This window comes from Alosa alosa, chromosome 21, assembly GCF_017589495.1.
Source record: "Alosa alosa isolate M-15738 ecotype Scorff River chromosome 21, AALO_Geno_1.1, whole genome shotgun sequence".
Lineage (NCBI taxonomy): Eukaryota > Metazoa > Chordata > Actinopteri > Clupeiformes > Clupeidae > Alosa > Alosa alosa.
This window is the reverse complement of record NC_063209.1, coordinates 27,907,859-27,920,358: the sequence shown is the minus strand read 5'-3', so window position 1 is coordinate 27,920,358 and position 12,500 is coordinate 27,907,859. Positions and strand designations below refer to the sequence as shown.

General features: G+C 46.8%; 1 protein-coding gene across 1 annotated transcript in view; it reads left to right on the top strand.

Moving 5' to 3' along the window:
- cgnl1 (cingulin-like 1) overlaps positions 1-12,500 on the top strand; it is a 47,961-nt gene that overhangs the window by 17,361 nt on the left and 18,100 nt on the right. Inside the window, 3 exon segments of the mRNA XM_048231570.1 lie at positions 1,385-1,533; positions 1,741-1,882; positions 2,546-2,758. Of these exon segments, the coding sequence (XP_048087527.1) occupies positions 1,385-1,533; positions 1,741-1,882; positions 2,546-2,758 (504 nt within the window).

The window sequence follows — 12,500 nt, the reverse complement described above, 5'->3', positions numbered from 1 at the left end:
AACACACATAGGCCTAATGGTACAGGCAAGAACACAAGACATTTCAGAGTAAACTTTATTTGAACTTTTCCCAAACACTAAATCACATTAGATATCTGGTTCAGAAATAAACAATCCATTTAATACACCACCCAACAGCCCCCCCCCCAAAAAAAAAAAAAAAAAACACATTAAAACACTGTTCAAAAAAAGTGTTGATGTTGGACCTCGTCGGAAGTTGGGCCAGCACCCTCTCCTGCAGTACAATTGAGAGCTGTTCCAGCATTCCTGGAACGATTTCATACCATGGCTTTTAGAATATGGCCGCCTCTTTTATCTAAACTCACTCTCAGCACGGCACAGGAATGCACTTAAAGCGATGGTTCGGAGTAATTTCACCCTAGGGTCCTTTGCACCATGACCCCGAGCCAAACACCCTCCCAGAACGTGTTTTCCCTTGGTCCAACCCTGGTCGAGTAGCGCTGTCAGAAACGAATGACTTTCTGCAGGCGCTTATGGAACCAACTTAGTATCTCGTAAATGACCCCACTAATAATGCCCTGAATGGTACGAAACTTCTACAGTATGTTCTGTACTCATAAAACAAGGCATTGAAAAGTTTGTAAGTACACCAGGAGTTTATTTAAATAACACTTGCCTGATGGATGCTATTTTCTGCTACTAAACCGCTGCGTCGACTGCGACCCCTGAATGCTAAGCAAAGCTATTGCTTAGCTTGGTTATTACGGCAGGGTGTTGATGATCATCTAACCCAGTGAGTGGGCCCTGCCTCTTGGCTCCACTGTGCTGTTCTGATGCTAATTGCACTGCAGCCCTGGGCCTCTCCCCTTTGTCTGTTTACGAGCTAGCATTAGCGTCAGTGTTAGTGTTAGCGTCATGCCTGACTAGCTGCTGGCTGCTTCCCCTTAAGAGGAGTAATGACATAAGCCCCATTAGTGACTTAGGGGGGAAACATAAAGCCTTTCGAGGGAAATAACAACATACATACACACACACCCTCAGGAGTCGTTTATGCGGCTAGCACAGGGGTTAGCGTTTGAACCTGTTGCTCAGCTTTAGCGTCTGAGAGCGTCAGAGTTAAGTCTGTTGTGAAGGGAGAAGAAACGGTGACTGGTCCCTCATGGATTGGCTTATGGACACAAATCCTCCTTTGTTGAACTCCCCATCCATATTCTAATTCCTCATTTTCCTGAATTGGTCAATTCATTTTAAAGGAAGACTTTTATATCATTAAAAAAAAAATCAGGCTTTTAAGTAAAGTATCTATTAAATGACTAGTGTATTTGCATATGTACAGTATGTGTGTGTGAGTGCATGCGTGTGTGCGTGTATTTACGTGTGTTTACGCAGTAGTGCATTACATATTTTTTGTGTGCCTCTCCAGAAGCAGAAGTCTCTGCTGGCGGTCCAGAGAGAGGCTGGCGAGGGCATGAAGGGCCTGCAGCAGCAGCTGGACAAGAGCCTACAGGAGAGCACTCAGCTCCGGGAGAAACTGGCCAAGACAGAGACCGACCTGCGCACAACACTGGAGGAGTGAGTTAAGGACATACACACACACACACACACACACACACATACACACGCACACACACACATACACACACACATACACACGCACACACACACACGCACGCACGATACGATTACTGCACAGCATGTGTAAAATGTTGCATTTACATGTGCAATAACTTCTAAATGTGTGTGTGTGTGTGTGTGTGTGTGTTTGCGTGTGTGTCCTAGGCTGTTCCAGGTGAAGATGGAGCGTGAGCAGTACCAGACGGAGATCAGGGACCTGCAGGACCAGCTGTCTGAGATGCACGACGAGCTGGACGGCGCTAAGAGAGCCGCCGCAGATGGGGCCGACAAGGAGGCCATACTGGAGGTACACACACACACACACACACACACACACACACACACACTGCTCTTACATAAACGCACTCCTCACACACACCACCCTTACACCACCCTTACATCAGGCCATACTGGAGGTACACACACACACACACACACACACACACACTGCTCTTACATATACGCACTCCTCACACACACCACCCTTACACCACCCTTACATCAGGCCATACTGGAGGTACACACACACACACACACACAAACACACACACACGCACTGCTCTTACATATACGCACTCCTCACACACACCACCCTTACTTTATGAGCCTGTCCAGTGCCTCCTGTTCTTTTGACTTTGAGCATGGTATGGTTTATCCTATTGGCTGCAAGTCTAGGAGTAGACACTCTTTAAACCACACCCCTTTCCTCTCATTGGCCATGAATGGTAATTATCCCCGCCCATTGGCTGTGTCCATTGTAGCTAAAATCACACCTCTATTGGTCATGAGTGTTGATTCCCCTCTCCCATTGGCTTTGTGCAGTGAAGTTGAAGTCACACCCCTCTATTACTATTGGCCATGAGTGTCAACTGTCCTCTCCCATTGGCTGTGTGCAGTGAAGTTGAAGTCACACCCCTCTCTTCCTATTGGCCATGAGTGTCAACTCTCCTCTCCCATTGGCTGTGTGCAGGACCTGGTGCAGCTGAAGCTGGACCTGCAGGAGGTGGTGTTGGCTAAGGAGGAGCAGGAAGAGGTGCTGAGGAGACGCGAGCGTGAGCTGACCGCTCTGAAGGGGGCGCTCAAGGACGAGGTGTCTACGCACGACCAGGAAGTGGACAAGCTTCGAGAGCAGTACGAAAAGGAGATCCGCAAGCTGCAGACCAACATGGACGAGGCCAAACAGGTCAGCTGAGAGACACACCTGTTGTAAAGGGTTGATATGTGCATTTATCACCCGGCTATTAATTCTGAATAACGGGACACCTATGAAGTAGATCTGGTAAATAAACGTTTAATCACCATTCCATATCAATGCTTATGAATGGTAACTATAACAACCATACTAGGACAACAAACATCAACAAAGGCTGATATGTGCTTATTAAGAGCTTATAATTAAGCAATATAGCACGAATGAGAGTGGGGTTGGTCATGGATATTCCCACGGGTGTTGTTCGGCCTGCGCCACTCGGCCTCCGGTGCAGGCAACAACAGCCGTGGGAATATCCATGACCAATCCCACGATCACAAGTGCTATATTGCTTTTATACAACAATTCTACCACAAACTAAATAATCTGAAAACACCCCATTATTGTTTAAAAATGTTAATTTCGACATCGTTCTTACGCATCAAAAAATAGTTCCCTTTTCAATAGACAGCGTCTTGGTTGCTAGGTAACCAACATTCCAGATCCCTCGTTACTGGTCTTTGTGGTTTATGTGTCTTCTTGAAAGAAAATTTGAAAGTCGGGCTGAAATCACATTCATATCTAGGTTTGCTACATGCATGTTACAAGGACACTGGGCCATGTCATGTAAGGGACATGGTACTGCAAAAAAACGGAAACAGCCTACATTGCAGAACCACTCAACTTTATGAATTTATGGTGAATAAATGTTACACTACTGTGCACAGCCTGACGTGACGATGCTAGCACGTTAGCAGCGGTTAGCTAACTATGCTAACGTTATCTACACGTCTCCTCCAAGTGACAATCATATTATACACAATGCTGGCAATGCTGAGAACAATTAGCATTCTCGTTTATCTTACTTCCATTAAGTTGACTGTGTGGCTTAATCCACAGATGTGGTGAAGCATTGTTTCGTTTTGGTTTGCTAAGGAGTAACCCATTGCTTGAAATAGTGGAGAGCTGGGATGAGAACATTGTGTCAAATCTTCGCATTGTATAGCGGAGTGATTTATTATTAGCTGTGCAAAGTCTGAGTTGAAATGTCCAGGGATATTCCAACTCATGGAACGTCTCTCGGCCAATCAGAAACAAATAAATAGTTCCATAGAACCCAATTGTTATATAAACATGGACACACCTGTTATAAACGTGGATGAGGAGAAACAGATTAGCAGATACACACTTGTTATAAAGGGCTGACATGTGTTATTAAGTGCTTATAAATGTCATAAATGCTAGTGCATGTCACAAAGCACTTGTTATTAAGCACATGTAAGTGTTATTAAGTGGTTACAAATGTCAAAACACAAACATTTTTCACAACAAAAATGTCCACCAATTCACCACATTCAGTCACACGTGTATGTGCAATTATTTCCCTTATCAACATCTTAATAAATCTCATTCATGAGCTACACACCATCATCATAAACACCACAAACTGTGCATGGACACATTCACTATGCATGACCTTTCCTACGTCTCCACCTGTCCTTGCACACCTGTGTCAGTGGGCAGCCCTGCTCCCGTGTCTCACCTGTGTTTGCTCTGCTGGCGCTCGTTTGCACGGCGTGAGGCGTTATCAGCTGCTCGTGAGAGGAGAATAAACAGCAAGGCCATTAGACTAATGACATTATATCTCAGTGTAATCAGACACTCTGCCGGCCTGTCTGCATGGAACTGAATTGCTGAATTCATGCGCAGATCACTGTTCTTATGGTTGGCTCAAGTGTGTGCGCGTGCGTGTGTGAGAATATCAGTTGATGCATGAAGTGGCCGTATGAACCAGTATATGCTGTGTGTAGGCAGGATTTCCCTCCTCTGTGTGGGAATGGAGTCGCTCTGTTACACACACACACACACACACACACACACACACACACATACACTCAGTTACACACACACACAGTTACACACACACACACACACACACACACACACACACACACACACACACTCAGTTACACACACACACACACTCAGTTACACACACACACACACACACACACACACACACACACACACACACACACTCAGTTACACACACACACACTCTCACTCTCCCAGACCAGCACAAAAATGGAGAGACTATTGTGTGGGGGGACGCTTGCGAGATGGACACAGGACACTGATAAAGGAAGACAAAGCAATCTGGACAAAGAGCTGCAGAGATAAGCAGAACGATAGAGAGACAAAGCAGAAGAGAGAGAAAGAAAACGGAGATAAAGAGAGAAGGAAATGAATAGGGAAAGAGTGAAAGAGCAGAGAGAATAAAAGAGAGAGAGAGAGAGAGAGAGGGGAATTGAATGGAGGAGAGCAGAGAGCAAGAGACTGTTTGAGACTCGTTGCTCTTCTGGCTCTGTGTGTCACTAGCGTGCGAGTCTCCAGTTTGGAAATATGGTCACAGTCAATCTGGAATGTTCTCTCTCTCTCTCTCTCTCTCTCTCTCTCTCTCTCTCTCTCTCTTTCTCTCTCTCTCTCTCTCTCTCTCTTTGCTTCTGCTCCTTCTGCTGCTCTCTCTCTATTTATCTCCCTCTGTCTCCTTCTCTTTATCTGTTGCTCTCTCTTGCCCTCCTTCTGCAGCTCTCTCTCTTCTCTGTCCTTCTCTTTATGTATCTCTCTATCTATCTATCTATCTATCTATCTCTATCTATGTATGTATCTATCTATCTATATCTCTCCATCTATCTATCTATGTATCTATTTCTCTATCTCTATCTATCTATCTATCTCTATCTATCTCTCTATCTATCTCTCTCTATCTATCTGTCTCTCTCTATCTATCTATGTATCTTATCTCTTTATCTCTCTCTCTATCTATGTATGTATCTATCTATCTATCTCTATCTATCTCTGTCTCTCTCTCTATCTATCTATCTTCTCTGTCTTTCTCTTTCTCTCTTCCTCTATCTGCTGCTCTCGCTCTTTTCTCTCTCTCTCTTTTGCTCTCGATAAGAACCCTTCAGGGGCCTCTCTGAACTGGATGTTCCATGTTCCGGAACATTCCAAGCACATGATAGAGAAAGAGACACATTTCAAATATTTTAACAGCTTACAAAGAGTATTTTAAGTATTTAAGTATTGAAATCCACCACATTTGGTTTAGCATGAGCTCTCGGCCTTCCGCCAGTGGACACCCCTGGCCACTGGGCCTGTCTGACCAGTTAAGCGCTGTTCTCTTCTCAAACCACAACACACTGGGCCTGTCTGACCAGTTAAGCGCTGTTCTCTTCTCAAACCACAACACACTGAGCCGTGTCTGACCAGTTAAGCGCTGTTCTCTTCTCAAACCACAACACACTGAGCCGTGTCTGAGCAGGTAAGCGCTGTTCTTTTCTCAAACCACAACACACTGAGCCGTGTCTGAGTGGCGGCTGTTAACAGCTCTGTCACCACTCTTCATGGGAAAGAGGGCCTTAGGGTGTCAGTTTACCTCAGATGCCGTGGTGGACATAGAAAGCGTAGAGCCAAGATGGCGATGCGGGGTCAGAGCCAAGATGGCGGTGCGGGGTCAGAGCCAAGATGGCGGTGCGGGGTCAGAGCCAAGATGGCGCTGCGGGGTCAGTTTGAGGAGAAGAGCCCTGAGGCTACTGAGCATCCAGGAAGTGTCTCTGAGACTGGAGCAAATGCAGCAACTCAACGCAAATACACCAGAGCCATACTAACAGCAAGATGGCTTACTGGGAATGAAACTATGAGACGGGGAGGAGAGGGAAGTGTGTGTGTGTGTGTGTGGGTGTGTGTGTGTGTTTGTGTGTGTGTGTGTGTGGGTGGGTGTTTGTGTGTGTGTGTGTGTGTGTGTGTGTGTGTGTGTGTGTGTGTGTGTGTGTGTTGTGTGTGTGTGTGTGTGTGTGTGTGTGTGTGTGTGTGTGTGTGTGAGAAGGGGGTTTGGGGGAGAGCATGAGCAAGAGAGAGAGAGAAGGAAGGTGAGACAGAGGCAATGCAAATACTGCAGAAATCTATCAAGAAAGGAATTCTTACATACCAGCAGTGTTGAGAAAGAGAGGGGGGAGTTAGGGAAGCAGTGCAGTTTCTGTCAGGAATTCATGATATGGGGATAGAGGGAGAAATATGTTTTGAAAGGGAGGGATGGAGAGAGAATATGTTGGAGAGGAAGAGAGGAGGTTTGCTGTGTTTGGATCATAGCTTTGATAAATGATGTTTGACCAGAGTCCTATCGTTGTTTTTGCAAAGTTGCCACGGAGACATTATCGCCATGTGTTTGTTTGACTCTTGGTGAAATAGGGTTGTGAAATGGGGAATGAAATAGATCAGAAGCTAAAAACGCAGCAGGATGTAAAAGTGAACAGATGCTGTGGCAGGGCAGGAGAGAGAGGGGGAGGGGTGTTTATTTCAGGCCTGACTGAAATAAACTTCATTTGTTGTCAATTTCATCATTTCTGTTTCCTCACACTGTGAGATGTGTTGGTTTGCTTGGGTTTTATCATGATTAGTTTTGGATACACTTTATGACCGCTTAAGCTCATTGTGAGAATGAGGAAGAGATAGAGAGAGAGGGGGATATAGAGTTAGAGACAGAAAGAGAGAAAAAGAGAGGGAAGGGGATCAAGAGAGGCAGAGGAAGGAGAGATCACCTAAGAGAGAGAGAAAGAGAGAGAGAAATGAGGGAGAGGGGGGAGGGAGGGAGTGAGAGAGAGAGTGAGGGAGAGTGAAAGAGAGAGAGAGAGAGAGGGGTGGGGGCTCCAGTGTTCTTCAGGGTTGTGTGAGGCGAGAGGAGTGGAGTGGTGTGATGGCGGCCCTCTCTCCCAACGCTCCCACATGCCCGTAGCCTGCGTCCTGTTTGGGCTGCCAGGACGCCTCCCCCCGTCCCCCGCTCCAGATGAGGGGCTTTCCTCCGCGTCTGGCCCCAGCGCTGAGCTCACTTCCCCAGCCACACACACACTGCCTGCCCCCTGGGCCCTGGGCCCTTCCCCAGCCACACACACACTGCCTGCCCCCTGGGCCGCTCCATTGTCCACACCGGCTCCGCACAGCGTCCCCACCACACTAAGCTACTGTCACATGTCTGCTCCATGTCATTGTCTGTCCCTGCACACTGACTCTGTGTGTGTGTGCTTTTTTGTAGATTAATAGACCTGTAGGAAGACAAATTACCCATAATGCCTCGGTATGTTTGTTAAAGCATTGACCGTTGGAGAAAAATATCCAGGACCTGACAGCTACAGTTGAAGAGGATGTCAGTTATTTGGTGTGTGTGTGTGTGTGTGTGTGTGTGTGTGTGTGTGTGTGTGTGTGTTTCCGGGTTGTGTGTGTGAGCTTCTACACAGACAGGAAGAATAACAGAACGTTGGTTGTGTGTGTGTGTGTGTGTGAGGTCAGAAGAGATACATGACAATAGACAGACAGACACCTGGCAGGACGGTATCTGTTTTTGTTTGTGAAGTGGCACCCCGCAGGTGTTAATCTGAACGCCATTTATACATTATATATAATGCTATGGAATATAATGTATTTCTGTGTGTAGAGAGTGTCTGTGCGTTGTCCCAGTGTGGCCTCTGTAAACTAGAGCAGCGAGCCTCTCATTTAGTCCCCTGTGTACCTAATGACCTGGGGCTCCTCAATACTAATGAGTCTCAAATACACCGCTCTATACTGAGGTGTGTGTGTGTGTGTGTGTGTGTGTGTGAGAGCATGTTCATGAGAAAATCTGTGTGCATTTGCGTGTTGGTGAGTGTGTATCTGAATGAAGGACAGTGGGTTGGGGGAAGTCGATGAAAGGGAGTGCATGAAAGCATGTTTGGGAGAGAAAGAGTGTGTGTGTGTGTGTGTGTGTGTGTGTGTGTGTGTGTGTGTGTGTGTGTGTGTGTGTGTGTGTGTGTGTGTGTGTGTGTGTGTGTGTGTGTGTGTGTCTGTGTGTGTGGCATATACATGATTAAGTGGGTCAGTATGCTGAGGGGGCCATTGGAGGGAGGTGTGGAGAAATGAAGATGATTGTGTGTGTGTGTGTGTGTGTGTTGTGATATGCTCCATACTGAAGACAGATCTACTCCCACATAGATGACCCATCAGCCTGTAAAAGTGCTGAAGTCTGCAAACTTTCTCCACATCTGTTTTTGAGCAGAACTGTGTGTGTGTGTGTATGTGCGCGCTGCCCCTGACTCGAACCTCACGAATGCCAGACATGCCTGCAGATAAGGAGGGGATTGTGATGGCACACTTAAGTTTGGGGTGTGCATCGGTGGGTTCTCTACACACACACACACACACACAGATGCCCCCAACCCCCACACCACCTCCTGGGGTTGGAATTCATGCTATGCAGTGTTGGATTGGGTTACGTTCTCAGACAACCCCTGTGTGTGTGTGTGTGTGTGTGTTAGGGGACCCCTGAGTGTAGAGAATCTGGAATCCCACTGGGAGGGAGGGGCTAAAGTGACCTATTCTCATCCCACTTCCCATTAACATTACCTCTATCTGTTTCGCTTAGAACACACACACACACACACACACACACACACACACACACACACAGCTGGGCTCTCACACTGGGCAGGGCTTAGGTTGTTGTTGCACTGAATGTGGTGTGTGTGTGTGTGTGTGTTTTATGTTTTGGGTGTGTACGTGGGTACATCACTTTGTTTTAGACTGTGCGTGGGTGGGGGGTGTCCCAAAGGACGTGTGTGTGTGTGTGTGTGTGTGTGTGTGTGTGTGTGTGTGTGTGTGTGTGTAGGGTTCCACAGGAGGTGGTGTGTTTCCTCAGCTGAAGATAATACTGAGATGTGAGCCAAGCCTTAGAGCCACTGAATTAAAGGAACTCTTTCAACACACACACACACACACAGAGAGAGAAGGGGTGTGGAGGATGGAATGACAGACAGAGAGGAAGAGGGCTAGAGAGAAAGGGATAGAGAGAGAAAAAAGAGAGAGAGACTGGGGTTTAATATAAAAGCGGGATTGAGAAAGGGAGGGAAAGAAGGAGCTGAGAGTAGAAAAGGGAGAAATATGGAGAAAGAGAGAGAGATGCTTGGAGAGAGTGCATGGAGAGAGAGATGGAGAGAGAGATGGAGAGAGAGATGGAGAGAGAGATGGAGAGAGATGGAGAGAGAGATGGAGAGAGTGCATGGCAGGCAGCCAGTGGGATGAGTTTAGGGGCTAAACTTCTCCTCGTCTGGCTCCCATCACGGCTGTGTCTCTCCCACAGCAACACTCTGGAGTCTAGCAGAAACTTATCCACACACACACACACACCATAACACAACTACCATAATACACACACACACACACACACCATTACACAACTACCATAATACACACACAGTCTATAACTCTTCATTATTGTCTTTGTTGCAATATTTTGTAAATGAGACTACTGTTTTTGAAGACTCTGATGTTATATGATGTTGTCAAACGCTCCATCACACTCACGTTTGTACATACTATGCTTATGCTACAGCCTGTAGACATATGTGTGTACTGTAGGTGTGTGTGTGTGTGTCTTCTAGAATCATGTCATTGTGTGCAGGGTGTGTGTGTTTTTGTGAATGTCTGTGTGTGTGTGTGTTTTTGTGAATGTGGTGTGTGTGTGTGTGTGTGTGTGTGTGTGTGTGTGTGTGTGTGTGTGTGTGTGTGTGTGTGTGTGTGTGTGTTATGGTGTGATGGGTGCTGAGGCCTGGTATTGTTGCCAGGGTAACGTGCCAACCAGTAGTGCCTAGCAGCTTAGGGATGCCCACTGGGGCCAGACACGTGTCCACACACACACACACACACACACACACACCATGTTCATTCACCAGGTGTCCGGTTTAGAGAAGGGAAGGGGAGGAAAAGACAAAAAGGAGGGAGGGAGATAAACAGAGGGATAGAGAGAAAGAGACGGATAGAGAGAAAGAGAGAGAGTGGGAGAGAGAGTGGGAGGAGATGGCGTTGGGGGGGCAAGGTGTCTGTCACATGGACACTGGAGAGAGGCCAAAGTCAGTCAAGCATCACTTTTTCATTTCTACCCTAGAACACACACACACACACACACACACACCTTGACCATTACCTAAGGTGACCTGTCTTTGAGTGTTTGTGTTTGTGTGTGTTATTACTAATATCCTGAAGCTCTTCGTAATACATCCTGTGTGTGTGTGTGTGTGTGTGTGTGTGTGTGTGTGTGTGTGTGTGTGTGTGTGTGTGTGTGTGTGTGTGTATACTCTGACCGTTACCATGCAACACCAGGTACAGAGGAGGGACAGGCATAGCTGTCTACTAATGGGTGGAGGGCAGGAGTGCTGAGACCTTGCACGCACGCACGCACTCACGCACGCACGCACACACATACACACATTCACTTATCAATCCCACCCAAGGACACAGTTTAACCAGAGGGCCTCATACACTTCAGGAAGTGTGTGTGTGACTCCCTTTGTGCTAGCGCTGCACACAGAATACACACACACATACAGAGATACATTGTAACCCTTCAAGGCCATCGCCAGGAGTACTAGTGCACAGGAACAAACACTTTTTACTTTTCCTGTCGACCCACTTAGCTGCAGTGAGAGCCACTAGCAGACCTGGAGCTGGAACCCACTCGGCCTGAGAGAGAGAGAGAGAGAGAGAGAGGCATTCAGATGCTTTTTGAGGAGGAGAGAGAGAGATGAGGCATTCCGATGCTTTTTGAGGGGAGGAGGAGGAGCTGTGAGGTTGGGAGGTGCTGCATCATGTTCATGCCTTATCTCACATTCTGAACCCTGAGGAGCTCTTTATCATGGGCCACCTCAGCCGAAACTTCCACAGCTTATAGACGACACCCTTGTGTGTGTGTGTGTGTCCATACGTACCCTTGTATATATCAGGTCTGTGCATCACAGTTATACATTTCAGGGTTGGGAGTTTTGAGAATGTGTGTGTAGTGTACATGTGTGCGTATTAAGAGTGTTTATTCACGTGGGTGTGTACATTGTACTGGGTCTACACACATAATCACCTGACATTACTTTATCTAGTCTGTGCACTATTATGTTAATGTGTCAATACATTCAGGGTTCGGAGATCTGTGTGTGTGTGTGTCGGAGATCTGTGTGAGTGTGTAAATGAGTGCTTTGGGTTTGGGATTATATGGGCACCTTCATTGTTGTGGTAATTGCAGCAGGAATATAGTTAACTCTTTTGTGTCTGTGCTGAGCCCCTCATCTGACTCAGCAGGAGTGTGTGTGTTTCCACATACACACACACACACACACACACACACATCCTCTGCATCATTAGTGGGTCTTTGTAAGGTGGGGCAGTTGGAGTTAATGTCCAACCCATGATAAACACTCAGAACCCTTCTGAAGAGCAGCTCTGGTATTCTGGCACTGTGTGTGTGTGTGTCTGTGTGTGTGTGTGTGTGTGTCCATTCACAACCTACACAGTAACCCCACCCACATAAACCAAAAGACAAACCAGTACTGTCAATTTCTATAGACACACACACATACAGAGGGAGCGAGAGACATTCTGGCAGAGAGGAAGAGGGAGAGGAAGTGTGTGTGTGTGCGACAGAGTTTCGACTGGGACTGATAAAGTTGTGAAAGTAGACAAAACACACTTCTCTCTGTGTCTCTACTTTTTGCCTCTCACACACACACACACACACACACCTCTGCACAACAAAAGGCTGAAAAACAGCCCCCCTTATACAACCGGTCACACACACATTCTCATGCTGAGTGGAGTATATTAAACTGTCGTTAAAAACAAAGAGATTGATGACCTGATTTCTGTGTGTGTGGGAACGTAT